Below are 17582 nucleotides of genomic sequence, written 5' to 3' on the forward strand. Positions count from 1 at the left end.
GAAAATAAGATTGAACCAAACTTATTTAAGAAAATATATTTAAGTCATGTAAATGCTCGAGCCATGTAAATGCTTCATTAATATAGGGAGGGAAAGAGAAAGATAGTTAAGGATAGTAGGGATGTGTAGGGTATTTTTGGAATAAAAAAAAATAGTGGAAAGGTGTAGAATATTTTTATAATAAATTAAATTAATGAGTACAGGTCCCACTTGAAGAGGTGTAGAGAGCAGTACCCTTTCCCTCTTAAAAGAAAAAGCGTTGAACTTCCTTACTGCTGGGAAAGATTCCCTCCACACCTATTTTATATATGAAGCAGAAGGAAATTTAAATTTGTCAAAATTAGCTTTAGATACATTTTCTAAAGAGAGAAACCTACAACCACAATAAAATGAAGAAAATAATAAAATAATTTTATCAAAATAAAATTGCTAATATATTTGAGTTTGAGTTTAAATAAACGGATGGTCAAATTACTTTTTAATTTACTATGTTTAAATGTTACCATATTCTTAAAATTATGCTCTAGTTTTACATATATATGATCTTACAAATTAGTTGGCGAGATAGTGATGTTGACGTAGTGTTCACATTTCTTTGCATTAAAACTATAAATATAATTTTCATCATAATTAATGTACTATCTACTTGCTCCACCGAATAAAATTTATATTTTATCAAATAAAAATAAAATAATAGTATAAAACCATTAAAAATATTCTTAATCCCAAAAGAGAAAATATATAGTTTTTATTCAACACAATGTAATTTTATTCCTTTAATAACAAGAGTAAGCTCAATAAAGATATTGAAAAATAAAATAAAATAAATATAATTTTCGAGTTGCAAGTCAATTTATACAATTAAATTACACTTAAATTTTATTAGATCTTGTGTGTGGAATTATTTTTAGTCTAATGTAGTTTTTGACATGAAAAAGTTTATTAAAGATTTCACATAAAATAGAGGTAAATGCAAACTATAATATAAGAGTTTTGAATCTATGAAACATATCCTTTTTGTTACTACAAGTTTTGACTAAGAGTACATAGGAATCTTATTTCACATCCCAATTAACTTGGCATATCTCCTGTGTAAGAGCTAACGAAGTCAATGAAATCTTGTTAGCTTTGGTATTTCTTTGAGAATGCAAAACAAATAGAAGAAAGTGATCCCTTTTGGTCCGCAATCATACCATGAATTGATTTCTTTTTGTTAATACTATACCCAACCATACAGCTCAGAAAAGCCAGCTTTTACAACCCTAAAACATTTGGTATGTATTAAATTATACCAGTATAACACAGCAACAAGTACAGTGAAATTCTTGTTATACTCTGGCAGAGTCAAAGGAATATACATGGGATCAAATGCATTAGAATCTCAGTTACCAGCAAACTAATTATAGAACAATGTTTTAAAGTTTAAGAAATATATATATCAAGGACCACGTTGGTTATTGTTCAGAACAAACTAGTAGTTTCTACATTACTCAGACATTGATCGGATTTACATTATTATATTCACGATGTTGTTTACAAGACCTGCTACTACTCATGCTCCTCCTTCCACATCTTATGACTAACACAACAAATTAGCATAACCAGAAAGTTAAATCCTTGTAATCACTACAGACTGTAACCCAGTTCATAATCTTGGAACATCCCTTGTGTTAAAAGAGCTGGAGTAGTAGATGAATCCCAGGAATTTGAGGATGCTGATCTGGTATCAGAATCATTGGACCACCAAATCAGGCTGTCCTTGGAGCTACTCATCTCTCTGAAACAATCAAATTCAGCCATTTGATGATCTTCCTGAGGCACGTAACCCGTTGTTCTGTTGTTGAGAATGTCATCTAGTTCAGTTTGCAGTGCACCGAGTTGCTGAAATCCCACATTATTAGTCTGTTCAACAGGCTCAGCTCTTGGTGCAAGACTTGAGTGCATTGGATTATTATTGCTCTCAGAAGCAACAAAGGGAACTCCACTGTTACTTGAAGGAATATTCTCCAGAAGATGAACCTGTGGGCTATGGATCTTTGCACCATCATGTTGAGGCTTGTAGATGAACTCATCTTTTTGTCCTTGTTCGACATGGGGGGAAGGCAAAGCATCTTGCACCACAGGGTTAGAGCCTTCATTCAAAGATTGAAGGCTCTGGATCATCTTTTCTTGGAAAGGATGCAACTTAGGCCACAACGCAGGGTTATTGTAGAAAGAGAAAGGGTTTTGAAGGCTTTGAAGTTGCATGTGCAGTTGGAGTCTTTCAAGGGCCGAGCTGCTTAGGGCATTTGAATAAGAGTTCTCCTCTATTCCATTATTTGTGTCCTTTGTGTTGAAGTTAGATTGTTTGCGCCTCCCAAGCAGTTTCTTCTTCAATCTAGTGTTCCAATAGTTCTTGATGTCGTTATCTGTCCTTCCAGGTAACTGAGCAGCAATTATGGACCACCTATACATACAGATTATGTTGGAACATGTTCGGTTAATTTCTAGGAATAACCAAAGAAACAACATGTGGAGGTAGCTAGACATATTCTAGTGACAAAGAAAAAGGACAAACAGTTATGTTGAGAAACAACAGCACAGGCGCGAAGATAGAGATTGGGGTTTTTGAGAGAGAGAATGACCTGCTACCAATGCTAATGTAAAGGTTGCAGATGATGTTGTCTTCTTCTTCAGTAAATCCACCATGTTTGATATTAGGTCTCAAGTAATTTAACCACCTAAGTCTGCAACTCTTTCCACATCTCTTGAGCCCTGCGAATTATTTGTATCCATCAATAAGATCACTCTCGGTCTAAAAAAACTCTCAAGAGAAAATAAATAAACATATAAGAAAGGAGTGTACCGATTTTCTGAGGAAGAGCAATCCAATTGCCACCAGTTCCGTTCTTTTCAATGTAGGTCTTAAGAGCAGCATCCTCTTCAGGAGACCATGGTCCTTTCTTGACGTTGGCCTTGTCACAGCATGGAGCTCTACCCATGTTCTTGTGTTGTTGTCTCTCTCCAATTAGGTTTCTCTTTATGTTTTTTGTTGAAGAAAATATCAACTTTGCTAGCTAGGATTGTTGGGAAACTACGGCGAAGGAAGGTTGTGATTTATAGGTAGCCAAGTATGGCTGATGTGATTCTTAAAAGGACAAAAAGTCTTACACACCTCACCCCCTCCATTCCCTCACTAGCTATTTTCAACTCCATTTTTTTCTTCTAGGGTTTTTTCATCCATCTTTCTCTCTCTCTCTTTCTCTTTCTCTGTCTTCCTTTTTGGATTAGTTCGGTCACTCGCGTTTAATTATGCATGCAACTGGACAAACGTAACATAAATTTCCTCTTCCTTTTCATAAAAAATTGCACTGCTTTTTCATAGCTCTATTAGTTTAATACTTCAACCCAATGCTACAAGTATTTGATCAATAGAAGTCTCCATCCTCTTAGTTTGTCGGCATTATCCTTCAAAATGTTCCATGTCAAGCCTTCCCAACACATCTTTTTGTATTGTGGGAAATGTACTGCGACCTTCCTATTGGTAAATTATTATTACTTAAAATAAAATTACCCTTGTGTAATTATTTAACTCAGGAATTCTCGTGGAAAGGAGACACATATTGCTTTGATTCAGTCAATAACGTGACCATGTAAAAAACAAATACATTTGCAGAGAAAATACGTATAATCTTAACTTCTGGTCTATTATTTTAGCAGGTAAGTGCGTACGCAGATGAAGTATGGAAATGTCGCACTGTACAGAATAAAAAACATAACTTTTCTTTTTCATTTTTGGAAAATGTCACATTTCTCATCAAAGATGGAATATTTTCCTTTGTAATTCCTCAGCCGTGAATTCCAGATATATGTATTCCATGATGGTTGCTTTTAAATTGAAATTGAAAAAATATTGCGACAAATTGGCTGATCTTCATGGGATTGTACGGACTTGAAACTAGGTCATAATTAGGCAGTGATATAGGTTTTTCTTAAGGTCTCAACATAAGCACTATACAGTTTAAAGCGATTGAAGTGTTTGTGAAACCAATATATAGATGTTGACGAGCTGATGATGAAAGTTAGAAAAAATAGTCAAATATCTTGAAAATGTGCCCTTGCTTTGCTTTCACCAAAAAATCCTAACCAACTCATTCTTATATCAAACCACACACCAATAGAAACTGTTGTATTTCCGTCGTATATTGTCTAGTAATTTCTAACTCAAGTTCATGTTATTCCACTCTCAAGTGCTTCAAAATCACAGTTATTTAGCTTGAATTCTTCTCATCATACGTAAATTAGATGTCTAAGTTACTTGACAAAGTTCTTTATCATAACCCTTCATCGATCGAATGTACCTTTCTTAGTAGGGGTGTAGATTATATTCATTTCTTACGAGATATATATATACTTAAAATTTCCTAACTTTCAAGAATAAATAGTGTTTAAGATATTAAGATTAATTTTATAAACGCTATTTTTTGTTTTTGTTCTTCAATTTTTTTAATCTAGAGACTTAGGCATTAGATTAAAAGAAAATAAAATAGTTCTATAGATTGCTTTATATTTTTTATTTGGGAATGCTTCTCTAGTTAATATCATGATTGTCTTTAGACATATGTGGTTTAGTAACTGAATGTGTTATAACTTTGTCATCTTTTTTCTTTATTTGTTTTGAGACTTGAAACAATCCTATTATTCTTATTTAACATATTTGTTTTTGTTGATAAAAAAAAAACTTTATACAAGCTTTAAGTTCAAAATTTTGAGTTATTAAAATATTTTATAAAGAGATTTAAAAACAAACACACCGAGTGACGATTAACATGTGAGTAGGGTGAAAATATATTGAAGATTACAATTTATATGGGATATTCATAAAAAGCATCTATAAAAGTTTGTGATTTTTAATAATTTTAATTAATATATAAAATTTTATAGCTTACTAGTTTATCCAAGTTAGAAGATGAAGACACGTTATAGCTCTGAAAGTAGCTTATTATTATAATTCAAAGAAAGGCTCTTTCACCAGCCTTGGAGTTGGAGATCGGGTTTGATAGGGCAATAATGTAGCTATGAGATTAAAAAAATAAGAAAATGAAAAAGTCAAACATTTGTTAAATTAATTGCTATATTTTTTGTAGTCCTTTCTTTAATTTTTGGCTATAGGAATTATTGGGGTTAATATCAAACATTTTATTTTTCTTTTTTGTTCCTGTTTGACAAGTTGGATAGGAGACGTTAAAAGACAATATAGGAAACTGTATGAAAAGAAGAAAAGATGTAAAACCAAACAGAAAGGTCATTGCAATTCAATATTTTTAGAGAAGAAAGAACCACTCATTGACCTTGGTTTTATAATTTAATACATTTTTTTAATGACTGAGAAGAAAAATAAAGTCGAGAACCGCACTCACTTAGAAATATAACAAGGGGAAAACATCAAATTCAAAAAGCACTTATAGCTACCAAAATTTATAAATATTCATATCTTTGTCATTAAATAGTCTCGGATCTTTCGGACCATGAAAACATCCTTCTCCTTGTCTCTCTCCTTAACTAAGAATCTTTATATTGAGACTGTGTTTCTTTTTCAAGAAAAAAGCAGAAGCCAAATGGGAGGAAGAACAGTACATTTCATCATCCAGAAGACCAATCTATTGTAACAACTGCTCAGTACAGTTTTGGTGTATGAGGATAAAAATGGAACACCAATCCAAAATTATCTTTCTAATTATCGGTTTTCTGCCTAATTTATTGATAGGATAATGATATTTACACAACATTTTTTTGACAACATTTAAACATTGATTACGTATCAATCTGTGTCAAAAATTACTCCACAATCAATAATAATAATAATGATAAACATTATTGTGGAGTAATTTTTGACCAATCACAGATTGACACGTAATCAATGTTTAAATGTTGTCAAAAAAATGTTGTCTAAATATCATTATCCTTATTGATATATATATTTTAATTAAGCATCAATACTTCAATTATACAGTAATATTACGTATTCCTAAAATATTTATTTCGGTTTCAATTATAAATTTATAAACCAAAATGAAATATCAGTATTTATAAATATTATTTCTTATAAAGCTTAAATGTAATGTATTTATAAATATTATTTCTATGGATGCATTTTATCTTTTTTATAAGATCTGTATCTAGCTCATCTTAGAAAGGTATCCGTCACTAAAACAAATTAATGAATTTATTAGGAAAAAAATTATATAAATATAATTTGAAACCTGCATAAGATATTCAAAATCTTGGGTTATATAGTGCTGAACTTTCCGTAATATGAGAGTAAAAGTCGTACTTAAATTTGAAGAGATGAAGGAGCTTTAAGAGCAGTTTAAAGCAATTAGAAATTGAATTGTGTGGTTTTGCTTTTGGTAGATGATTGATTAGCGTTGATGTTGATCCGAGGAAATATAACTTTGCTATCATGACACCTGTGATTCACTTAGCTTATTTTAGTGTTTTAATTAGTAGAGTTAAGATAAGCGTGAGATTGAAAAAAGTCGTTTTAGTATAAAAATAAGCATTGATTGGAACAAAGATCACAGTGTTGTATATGTCGTCACTAGGGTTGACAAAGATGCTGTTAGTAGACTTGGACGCTAAACATTTATTTATACCTTTAAAATCACACTAATCACAATTCCAGAGCTACGTATACGTGTTATACTTGTGCTAATAAATAACTATAAATCATTAAATCAAATTCCAATGCACTTTCTGTAAAATATTACTTAACACAAGACACGTTAATACAATACTTACGTTACCGAGTTCATCCCTTTCTCGAGTACAATCCCCAGAAATGTCAAATGCTATAATCTAGGTTTTTAAGTAATATGACCTAAAATACGTAGTTACTATGATTTACTGAGTAGGTAATATTGGAGAGGTTAAAAGTACTGTAAAGTGAACAGCAATGTGAATTATTGAGCATGAGCGGAATATGATATTGGAAAAAGTCTCTTTAACAACTCTTTTTTGATAATTTTTTGATAATACATGCGGGACAATTTGTGATTGGTCCGTTTCAAATATTTTTTTAGAATAAATTCAAACAGACTAATAAAATGGTGACACATGTCTTATTGTCAAAGTTGTTAAAAGAAATTGTTAAAATATGATTGTCCTATGATATTTTGTGAGACTTTTATTTATAGAGATGTTGTAAGTAATTAAAAAGGTTTTTGTGTTGTAAAATGAAAATGTTACGTAATGCTTTTGGTGGGGTAGAATACAGACAAGTGTAAGAAGTGAGAGTAGTTTGACTTTTATGAAGAAGTCTAAGGCGTGTGTTAGGTAGTGAATAGAAGTGGAGATAAAGGGAGTAGATGATGATGCTGTCACACAAATTGACCTTCTGGATTTTCTTGGCATTCAGAGTTGGTGTTGCACCATTTTTTTCTTTTCTTAAAACTTCATTGTAAACTCATTATCATCATCTCTAAATTCAAAGCATATCAGACCCATGTGGTATAGGTACAGGGAATTAATTGAGTCAACCATGTTAAATTTCTCATTTTGTCATTTACGTCACTTACTCTTCCCAAAAGAAAAAAAAAAATGGAAAAACTCTTCAAATCACGTTTTTTCGTATTGGTTCGTCACTTGGGGATCAAATGACGGTTTACTTGACTTAATTTAGAGTATTTCATCATCGTTATTTTGCCTCTTGTTGTTGACTTATGTTGAATGAGAAAGTTGACCTAATTTGATTTGTCAATTTTTTATTGTTTCATTCTGTTTATAAAATTATTCAACTAATTTAAATTAACTTAAGTTAAGATACAGAATAAATTAAATTAAATGATATCTTATCTAAGAAATTATTAAACTCGTAAACATTGTTATATTTATAACATTAAACACAAAATAAAAACTTAATTAGTATTATATTAGAAACTAATCCTTTTCAATCAAACGAGTGATTGGTACGTTGTCAGATGTTCGGATTTGTGTGAAAACGAAGTCTTGAAATATCGGTGACCATGTCCATAGTAAGTTTTCCAATTAAATCGCAACAGAAATATGTTGTGCTTTATAATTCATACTGAGATATCAACCGAACTGCAGAGTGAAACTCGTTCTACATTTTAACAGAAATATGAAAAAAATAGTCCCAAAATAAAAAAAATAGTCCCATTACATGTTCTTCCTAGACATTAGCACACAATCTGCAAAAAAAATATATTTGACATCATTCATATAAAAAAGTTAATTTATGTCATTAAGTATGCACATTCATGTCATTAAGAATATATGATATCAATATAATAAGCAATTTAAACAAAAATATCGACGAGAAATTGAATTTGTTCCATCAAAATGGGAAGCAGAATTCGTCATTATCCTCTCCATGTGAAAGCACAGGAGACATGTTGGTGGTTGATTTATATACACATCCCTCCAGAAGGCATGGTTCCTTAGTGATAGTAAAGCCACAACTATTGCTACCATCACCCTCATCACCTGTAAAACTGCAAAAACCAAGTAGAGAACTGATAAGAGAAGCAAATATTTTTGTGTCTGGTATCCACATATTAATAAAATAACTCACACTGTGATATATTGATGTTCCACCACATGTAGCATTTTTCAGAACACCATGCTGCTTCTGGGAGAGAAACCATGTTGTAGTGCAAGTTACTGCACCAAGGATAATATCATTAAAGGTAACATTACAAAAGACTTTCTAGACTAAACCAAGGCATGATATCTCGATACAAGCTAGGCAAGCTTGAATACTCCTTTCAATTATTTTTCCCCTTTATAAAGCTGTGCTTGATGGTGCCTTGAACTGGAAGAACCATGCTTCACCTTATTTCCCTTTAACCAATTCTAGGCTACATACAACTTGAGAAGTTCAATTAACTGACTCAAGATCAATTGACTATTTCACATTCATTGAAGCAGCCATACTCCTTAACTTCTTGGAAATTTCTGAAAATGATGGTCTTTCTGCAGGATCAGATGCCCAACAACTTTCCATTAGAGACTTCCACTCAGGATCACACCATGATGGGATTTGAGGACGTAAACTGTTGTTCACGATACCTCCTGCAAAACAAAGTACAACAATGGTGAAAGTTGATATATGGCCAATTCTACCAGAATATTCAGAACCCAATGGATGCTGGATATGGCCAAAGATCAAAGACACTCCATCCTTTTGTCTAGAAATAGCCAAGTTTTTATTCATTTTCCAGTCAACCTATCTGTTACCTAGGACTTTGTAGCAAGGATACTTCGGGACAAGTTATACACAACCTGTTACCTTCCAGTTCTAAAAAATTAAGTTCCTTACCAATAGTAGAATGATATTACAGCAGTGCATTAGGTATAATTCAAGTAAGCACTAGAGCTTAAAAAATTATAGTCATAAACTGACCAAAATATCATCACTGGCACCTGAATTTCAATTTTACAAATAATATATAACAATGCTTTCTTTTCTGTTTTTTTTTTCATCAAGGGAATGTCTTCAAGATCAATTCTCAGTCTACATCTTAATAAGGATTCAATAACAACATTGGAAGTCATATACTATGGTTCTCTATCTGAAAAGCTACAACAGAAAATCACCAAAAAAAAAAAAACTGTTGTAACAGAAAAGCCAGGCAATCTTGTAATGCTGAAGCCCCACTCCCCCTGGGCCAAGTATGCAATAAGCAACTGACACGGGAGAAATTTTTAGAAACCCGACTGCACCTACTCTGCAGAGGAATGAGATGTGCTGTTCTGGAACAACTCAAAGATACTAAATACTCCATACAGAGACAGACACAGAAGACAATTCAGAGAAATATTATGTAATGGAGGAAGAGAGAAGGAGAGCAAGAACTACAGTTAACTAAGTGGGACTACCAAAAAAAAAATTGAAACAATTCATGTCAGTGTTATTTTGCTTGAAAAACTATAGTCAGATTCACCCCAACCAGAACTGACAAATTTACTTCAGAAAGTATAAACTCAAATTTAAACGCAGTTAGTTGGTGACTTCCTGAGAAAAATATAATAGAAGAGTTCCAATACGCTTACAAGAAAATTTCTAACAATATAAACGGTTGGGATGATTTTGCAACATTATATAGAAGTGTGATATGTAGGAAGACACAAAGTCCTCGTATGCATTTTGTTTGTTACTTGGCTCTCACCTATTATTGAAGCACAATGCATATCAGCATAGGGTTCATCCCCTGTGAGCAACTCCCACATAACTACTCCGAATGAGTACACATCAATCTACATCACAAGCAAGTATAGACGCTGATCATCATAAAAAATGAAAAGAGTATTAGGTGTGTGAAGCCAAAACCAGCTATGCCAATACCTTCTCCGATACCATATTGCTTTTCCCACTAAGAAGCTCAGGTGCCATCCATGGCAAAGTCCCACGTACTCCACCAGACACTAGAGTGTGCTGTTTAACCTTTGATAAACCCAAATCACCAATCTGTAAAAATACACAAGCCTCATTTCAGTCTCCCCTTGCAGGTTGCTTTTGTGTGCATCAGTGAGTGTATTCTTATTAGTACCTTGCAGACAGGGCGTTGAGGATCTCTCATATTGACCAATAGATTCTCACATTTCAAATCAAAATGCACAATGTTTTTTCCATGCAAATATTCCATCCCAAATGCAGCATCCATGGCTATAATGAGTCTCTTACGACGATCAATTGTTCTGTTAAATTGCTCAGAATAAACAGCATAAAAGATTCATGAAGGTATTCCAATGGGAGGCTACTCAAAACATTAAATATTGATGAAATATAAACCCATGAATGTATCAAATTACCTATCTTTCTTATGCAAGAACTGTTTCAAAGATCCATTAATCATGAATTCGGTGACTGTTGCTAAAGAACTGTCAGGGCCATCACGAACAATGCCATAAAAGGAGACAACATTTGGATGATGCAATGAACTCAACATCAATGCCTCCTTCCAGAAATCTGTAATCTGGAGCAAGAAGCAGAATGAAATCACTATATATGGTTGGGTATCAAATAAACGTTTCAATGTGTGCCATGATTGAATTTCTATGTAGAACAATGGAGTGACCCCTGACATGAATTCTATATTCTATATTATGCACATCTAATACATTCAAATATTTCTTGTAGAACAAATTTTAGCCTTTTCAAGGAAGTTGTTTTCGGGCAATAGATTGAAAATTTGTGACAGAGATTAGAAAATTCTTATTCTACAAGGTTTAAATCTACAGATACTTAAACGAAGGGAAAAACCATCAAACACTAATAATACCAATCTTCAAACACTAATAATACCAATCTTGCTCTTTCAGATGGCCTTCCAGCAAAACAACTGGCTTTTATTCTCTTAATGGCAACGTCAGAACCTTTCCATTTCCCATGATAAACAGCTCCATAGGTTCCAGAACCAAGCTCGCGGATCTCCTCCAAATCATCATTTTTAATAGTCTGAAAAATTATCAGCATACTATCAAACCCTAGGATGTGGGAACAAGAAAGCCAGAAAAGACCTCAAAACATGATACGATGAGAACATGACGAACTTGAGTAAGAAAGAAAACCTGCAATCCCCTGGCAATTGCTTCTTCCTCAGCCTTCGTAGGCTCAATTTTAGAAGTATCTACATGGTCACTTTCAGAGTTCAATTCTAAATCACCATTAGCATTCTACAAGACAAATAAATACACATCATAAAATGAAGCAACACAACCAAACCTCAATTAAAGAGAACAAATTTACTTTAAATTTTTGAAAGAAGAAATTAAAATCACTCAATTGTTACCGCTGGCTCTACTTCATTTATTGTCTTTTCCTTGGCGTCTAAATTTTGATTATGAGAATTGGCTGGGTCATCTTTAGCAGCAGTTTTCACCTCTTCAACAACTTCTAATGCATCCCTTTTCACAGAAGCAATCAACTCAGGCAAGAGGCTTAATTGATTACCTAAATGCTTATAATCTTGTGGAACAGAATGGTCCTCATCAGCCAGTTTCTCAACATGCCTGCAGTCTCCTTCAGGTTTAGACTTTGAATTATTAGAATCAACAGAAGCAGCAGCTAGACATGCATTCTCAGCAACTTTATTTTGCTCTGAATATGATACAGTCTGCGTGTCAGGGCCTTTAACCTTGTCCTCAATTTTTACCACTATTCCTTCTCCAAGCAAAGTATTTGATTCGAAAGTCTTTGCTGTAGCCAAACTGGTGTCATTTCTTAAAACCTCTTGATTATGAACCATATTATAAGATGATATTGGAACCTGCAAAGGTTCCAAGCAGGTACCAGTACTCACGTCCTGTGGAGGGTGAATGGTATCTACAGTAACTGGGTGCTGATTCTCTGGACCAAGGAGTGTTGGATTCAACTGCAGAGCATGTGCATGCGAATATTCTGGGATGGCTTTACAATCATGTCCTGTCAATTTCTGTGAGGAATCAACCCATTGATTTTGAGTATCTGGTCCAATGTAAAACCCTGGACTGCCTTCTCCCCTGACTAATGCCGCATTTATCATACCATTCACTTGCGGAGGTGAGGTATTTGCCTCATGAGATGGTCCCAAATGAACAGGAATTGTAGTATTCCTCCATAAACCAGATGGATGCCCACGGGGCACAGCATAATTACTGTCTACTCCATAAGGAGATGGATTTCCGTACCGCACATTGCATTCTTCAAGTGGAGCAATTTGTACGTGTGGTGATGCAGTCAGGGTTTGGTCAGGGAAAAGTTCAGTACCCAATTCAGGTCCAACCGGCTGATGGAGATAATTGGACGACAGGGCATGTCCATCGGTCACACTACCATGCCCAAGAGGGATATTTGCAACTGGAACATCACCCACTCTTCCTGATACAGATAAATGTCCTCTTGATTCCTCAACCCGAGCAGTTGTTGGATGCTGCAAACCCCAACCTCTCTCATGATTTTGAGTATCATTATAAACAGACCTGTGATCACCATTAGGTTCATTGGGATACATTGCTGGATGTAACTTTGTATCAACATTCATGGGGAAAGCATCCCTATTTGGCAGGGGGCATTCTCCACATGGATTAGCAACCGGTAGAAGTCCATTACTTATATTAGAATGTTCAAGATGTGGTTGACCTCTCTGAAAACCCATGCGACACTGCTCACATATGTTGTTCCCATCAACAACATGGGAACCATGAAGAATATTGGCTGGAAAACCTGTCTTTTCAGAATGTGCTGCTCCTGTCGGCACCCACAAAACATTATCAGCATACTGCTGCTGATTATCATACAAAGGATGGTGGTTTACATGATGTCGAGCATAGTCTTCCGGCCCTCGATCAATGCACTTATCTGGTAACTCTGGAAATGGCATTCGGTACCTACCAGACGGCGAAGATGGAAATTCAACTAATGATCTGGAGTCGTGGAGACCATGGTGCCTAGGAGAGTAATAAGCAGGATTCCAAGGAGAATCCATTTCAGTATACCTTGGGCCCACAGGTTGCGGGTGCTGGATCGAGAGATGATGCATGTTATAAGGTGGCATAGATAGGTCCCCACTTCTGTGAGAATGAATCCCACTTTCCACACTCATTGGATTGAAAAACTGTTCACCAGCCACATGGATATCCTCAACAGGGCTAATCATTGGAAACTCTCCTTGTTGCAACCTCCTAAAGTCAGCAACATCATTTAAACTATTCAATGCATCAACATACCTCCTCTCAGAATCATCCCCATCAATGAAATGTGAGGAACCATCCTGTTCGGATTGTGAAAACAAAAATATCCTGAGCCTAGTGAATCCATCCCCTGACCCCAACTTGTCATACTCTTCCATCATGTTAACCACATCATCATCATTGACAACAGAAACAAGAGCATCAAGATCCTCGTCGGGTTGCTGGTACTTCAACACAGCAGCCCCATCATACAACTCTCTCATCTTCACCATCAACTCCTCGTAGCTAATATCTCTACAAACACTCACAATTCGTGTCTCGCCACCGACGTAACGCAGCTTCCCATCTTGGGGACGGGGCATTATGCTCCCCAGAAAGCTGCACAAAAACTTAACACGCCGGCTATCTTCGCCGGAGCCTGAACCGGCAGCTGGCGATCGAATTGGACTATCCATGACGAAGAACTCTTGCCTTTGATCAACTTCACTCTCACACTCGTTCAAGCATTGAAACCCTTTATTACACATGAGCACAACTCACATCATCACAACTCACGATACATCTTACAACTCCAAACTTTCACAGCCTTAAACAGGGTAGCCCCACCCAATAGGTGAGTCAATGATTTGGAATTAAGTTGAAGATTAGGATAAATAAATAAATAAATAATAAATAATAAATAACAGAAGGCCGATCACATTTCTAGAAACAGAGCCTCGAGGCGATGGCAGAAATAGAATTAGAAGAATATAAGGAAAAACAAGAATCCAAGGCCGCGACTTGTGCAGATCCGTATTCAGAGATAACCATCAGCAATACCTGAGACGGCGAATAAGGCGATAAACAGATAGAAAAATTGGAAATTTGGGAGTGAAAGCGTGACCCAGTGGAAAATAATTGATGGGTTTGAATAGGGGTGATGGTTCTCTCAGACTATATTCTGCGGTTTTTGAAGTTTGGAGATTTCGAAAGAGGCGAGGTTAGGGGTAGAATTGAGAAGACAGAGAGAGATTGGGAAGAAAGGAAGGTGAAATTGAAAGGGTGGAAGAAGGAGGAAGAGAAGGAGAAGGTGGTGATGAGAAGGAACGCCATGGGCATATGGGAGGAAGAGAGTTGGGGCAGAGGTTGAAGGTTGCAATTGCAAGATGCGATGGGTGATTGCCATGTAGAGTCCCACGTGGCACTCTCTCTTAACGGTATTTCTTGGCATATTATTTATCTCCCTCGCATATGCCCTTTCTTTCTACGCTCTCTTCTGCATGTGACCACCACACACCTTCATTTTTTTTCCGATTTTTCATTTATTTTATTTTATTCTCCTTCGTCGATTCACTCAATTTCTTGACACCACCCACAAATTATGTTAACTATGCCTTTTCATATATTTTTTCTCTAATTAAGTCGTGGAAGTAATGGTGGATGTCATCAATTTGGTTTTGTTTTGGGGGAGTGAAAAATTGTTTGAATTTTACAGGTTTATTTTTTAATTTTAATAAATTGACAATTTTTTATTTATATACTTGTAAATAGTTTTCAGTTTTTATTTAAAAACTATAAATCTGTTATTATTCTATAGACAAAAGAATACAATCTAATAAAATACATTAACTTTTTTTATTATAAAGTATTTTAAATATACATTTTTTAAAGTATATTTATATATTATATTTAGTTATTATTTATTATTTTATTATTATTATAATGTTATTATATTTTTCAAATAAGTATTATTTCAATATAAATATAATTAATATTTATAAAAAAAATATACATTTTCATACTTTATCATATTTTATCATAAACATTTTTAACTTCGTCGAAGAATTTTTGTAAATAAATCTCTCTCATCAATAAGGAGATCTTTTCAAATAAAAAAAGCAAACAAATCGTGATTAGAATCTTATCATCTATCTACTATGTTTACACTCAAGATTATGATAAAATAAATTATATTGTTTTTAAACTTAGAATACGGATTTTATTAGATATATGAGGTGGAGGTGAATGTCTGAAATCTTAAAAATAAAAGATTATAAAATACATGAATCGCTTTGGTGTAGGTTGATTCAGTTTCAAAAAATATGATGTCGATTGGATTTCATTGATGTTGTCTGAGATAAACCTAATTATCTTAAAAAGTAATGAAAGTAATATGTGTTCTTGGGAACTGATCGTAAAGAAGTTTGCCTACCGTTCCAAGTTTATTCTGGTATAGATTATTATTTTAGGAACTGATCACTTCCTTATTTTCGTTTTGCGTGTTCGTTCTTTGTTTCGAGATTAGGAGTGTTCTTGGGTATTAGGTTCTTCTTCTTTTGTTTCTCTTCCTACATCTTGTTTTTAGGATACTTAAACATCTTTTAACCTTTATTAATTGGTCACGTGATGAATAGAGCTTCTTTGTTATCCCCACCTTCATGTTGGATGCTTTTTTACCTTCTTCCTGCTTTACTCCAGCAGGGTGATCTTCTTTTTGGATTCCCAGCAAGATCGAATTTCTTACACCACATTAAATTATGGTTTAATACTTCTTTTGGTCCCACCTTTTGAGGCTTTTGTTCAAAATGGTCCCACCTTTGGAAAAAATTCACTTTGGTCCCATATTTCATTAAATTTTGTTCAAATTGGTCCCTATGGCAAACGGCGTTAAATATCTAACAGTCCAGATGCTGGCGTGGCAAAGTATTATCCATCTGTGTCCAATTTATATTACGTGGCTGTTTGACAAAAGGAANTTGACTGAAATGGATTATAATTGGGGTTATTAAAAGGGGTGGGTTAGGGTTAGTTGAAGTTAGGGTTCTTTGGTTCTTTGATGTTCTTCAATTTTTGGAGCAGAGGTTGCGATAGGTTTAGGGTTCGTTGAAGTCAAAATGGCTTCTTGTCAAGCATGGTCGTCTTGTTCCAAAACTGGGTTGGAAAGAAGTTCACAATCCGCAAATGATGGGGGCTGGAGTGGAGGTGGGATAATCCCTCATTGCAAGTGTGGTGATGCAGCTGTGTCCAAAGTGGCGAGAACTCCCCAGAATGCTGGGCGAAAATTTTGGGGATGTCGGCATTACAAGGTTTTTTGATTTTCATTTTGACTTTATTTGGTATATATTTGATGTTGAAATTTCAATTTTGGTGGCTTATTTGTTGCATATCAGGGTGGATCTTCAAGAGGGATTTACTGCAACTTTTTCAAATGGTGTGCTGAAGAAAATAATGAGGAAAGAGATGNTGAAAGTATCAGACAAATTCAGAGGATTTCTGATTTGGAAATTTTAGTCCAAAACTTGCAGAAGGAAAGAGATGATGAAAGTGTCAGACAAAGGAGGAGGNTTNCTGATTTGGAGATTTTAGTCCAAAACTTGCANAGAAGGATGATATTGTTACTAGGAGCTATGTGTGTTGTTTTTGTAGTTAACATTGTCATTTTAAAGGTTTGTTTAGGTTGATCTTAGTATGTTGCTTCGTGTTTAGGTGAAGGTGAATGTTAAGGTTCATGCAATGGCAAGGTTTTTATGTAATGTGAAGGTTTATGTAATATAAAGNCGTTAATGTGAAATGTTNAATATAGTACCTGGTTTCATTTTAATATGTTCAATTTGGTCCCCAATTATATTTAAAAAAGTTTAATTTTGGTCCCAAATGGATATGAAGACAAGTGCTTATCATCCCATAATAAACTCATCACCCCATAATAAACTCATCACACAAGTGTTTCTCATCACATTCTAAACTAACACAACTGCTTCTCATGATATAATAATCAAAGTGCACATAGACATAATAATACTTCATTAATAAATCAAAAAACTTGGTCACAAAATACATCCAAANTGTGTTCAAAATACATAAATAAACTGTGTTCAAAGTAGATGCACCATCTTCATAATACATCCAAAGTTCAAAATACATCAAAAGTT

At 34.4% G+C, this 17582-nt stretch overlaps 2 protein-coding genes across 3 annotated transcripts; both read right to left on the minus strand.

Moving 5' to 3' along the window:
- Positions 1 to 1366: 1366 nt before the first annotated feature.
- LOC106767894 (transcription factor MYB36) lies at positions 1367 to 3243 on the minus strand. The gene is made up of 3 exons (XM_014652857.2): positions 2846 to 3243; positions 2625 to 2754; positions 1367 to 2446 (listed from the first exon to the last, which is right to left on the minus strand). The coding sequence occupies exons 1-3, from the start codon at positions 2979 to 2981 to the stop codon at positions 1627 to 1629; spliced, it is 1086 nt and encodes a 361-aa protein (XP_014508343.1). The 5' UTR covers positions 2982 to 3243; the 3' UTR covers positions 1367 to 1626.
- A 4947-nt stretch (positions 3244 to 8190) lies between these two features.
- Positions 8191 to 15009, minus strand: LOC106768395 (angiopoietin-1 receptor). Of its 2 annotated transcripts, XM_014653538.2 has the most exons (9): positions 11793 to 15007; positions 11572 to 11676; positions 11306 to 11458; positions 10813 to 10976; positions 10551 to 10698; positions 10346 to 10468; positions 10170 to 10257; positions 8573 to 9072; positions 8191 to 8492 (listed from the first exon to the last, which is right to left on the minus strand). In XM_014653538.2, exons 1-8 carry the CDS (start codon positions 14196 to 14198, stop codon positions 8906 to 8908), a joined length of 3354 nt encoding a protein of 1117 aa, XP_014509024.1. In that variant the 5' UTR covers positions 14199 to 15007; the 3' UTR covers positions 8191 to 8492; positions 8573 to 8905. The 2 variants fall into 2 exon arrangements, with proteins under 2 accessions (XP_014509024.1, XP_022639605.1); XM_022783884.1 differs by lacking the exons at positions 8191 to 8492; positions 10170 to 10257 and having other exon boundaries at positions 8930 to 9072; positions 11793 to 15009.
- Positions 15010 to 17582: the final 2573 nt, after the last annotated feature.

The sequence above is a fragment of the Vigna radiata genome, chromosome 7, assembly GCF_000741045.1.
Source record: "Vigna radiata var. radiata cultivar VC1973A chromosome 7, Vradiata_ver6, whole genome shotgun sequence".
In the NCBI taxonomy this organism is placed as follows: domain Eukaryota; kingdom Viridiplantae; phylum Streptophyta; class Magnoliopsida; order Fabales; family Fabaceae; genus Vigna; species Vigna radiata.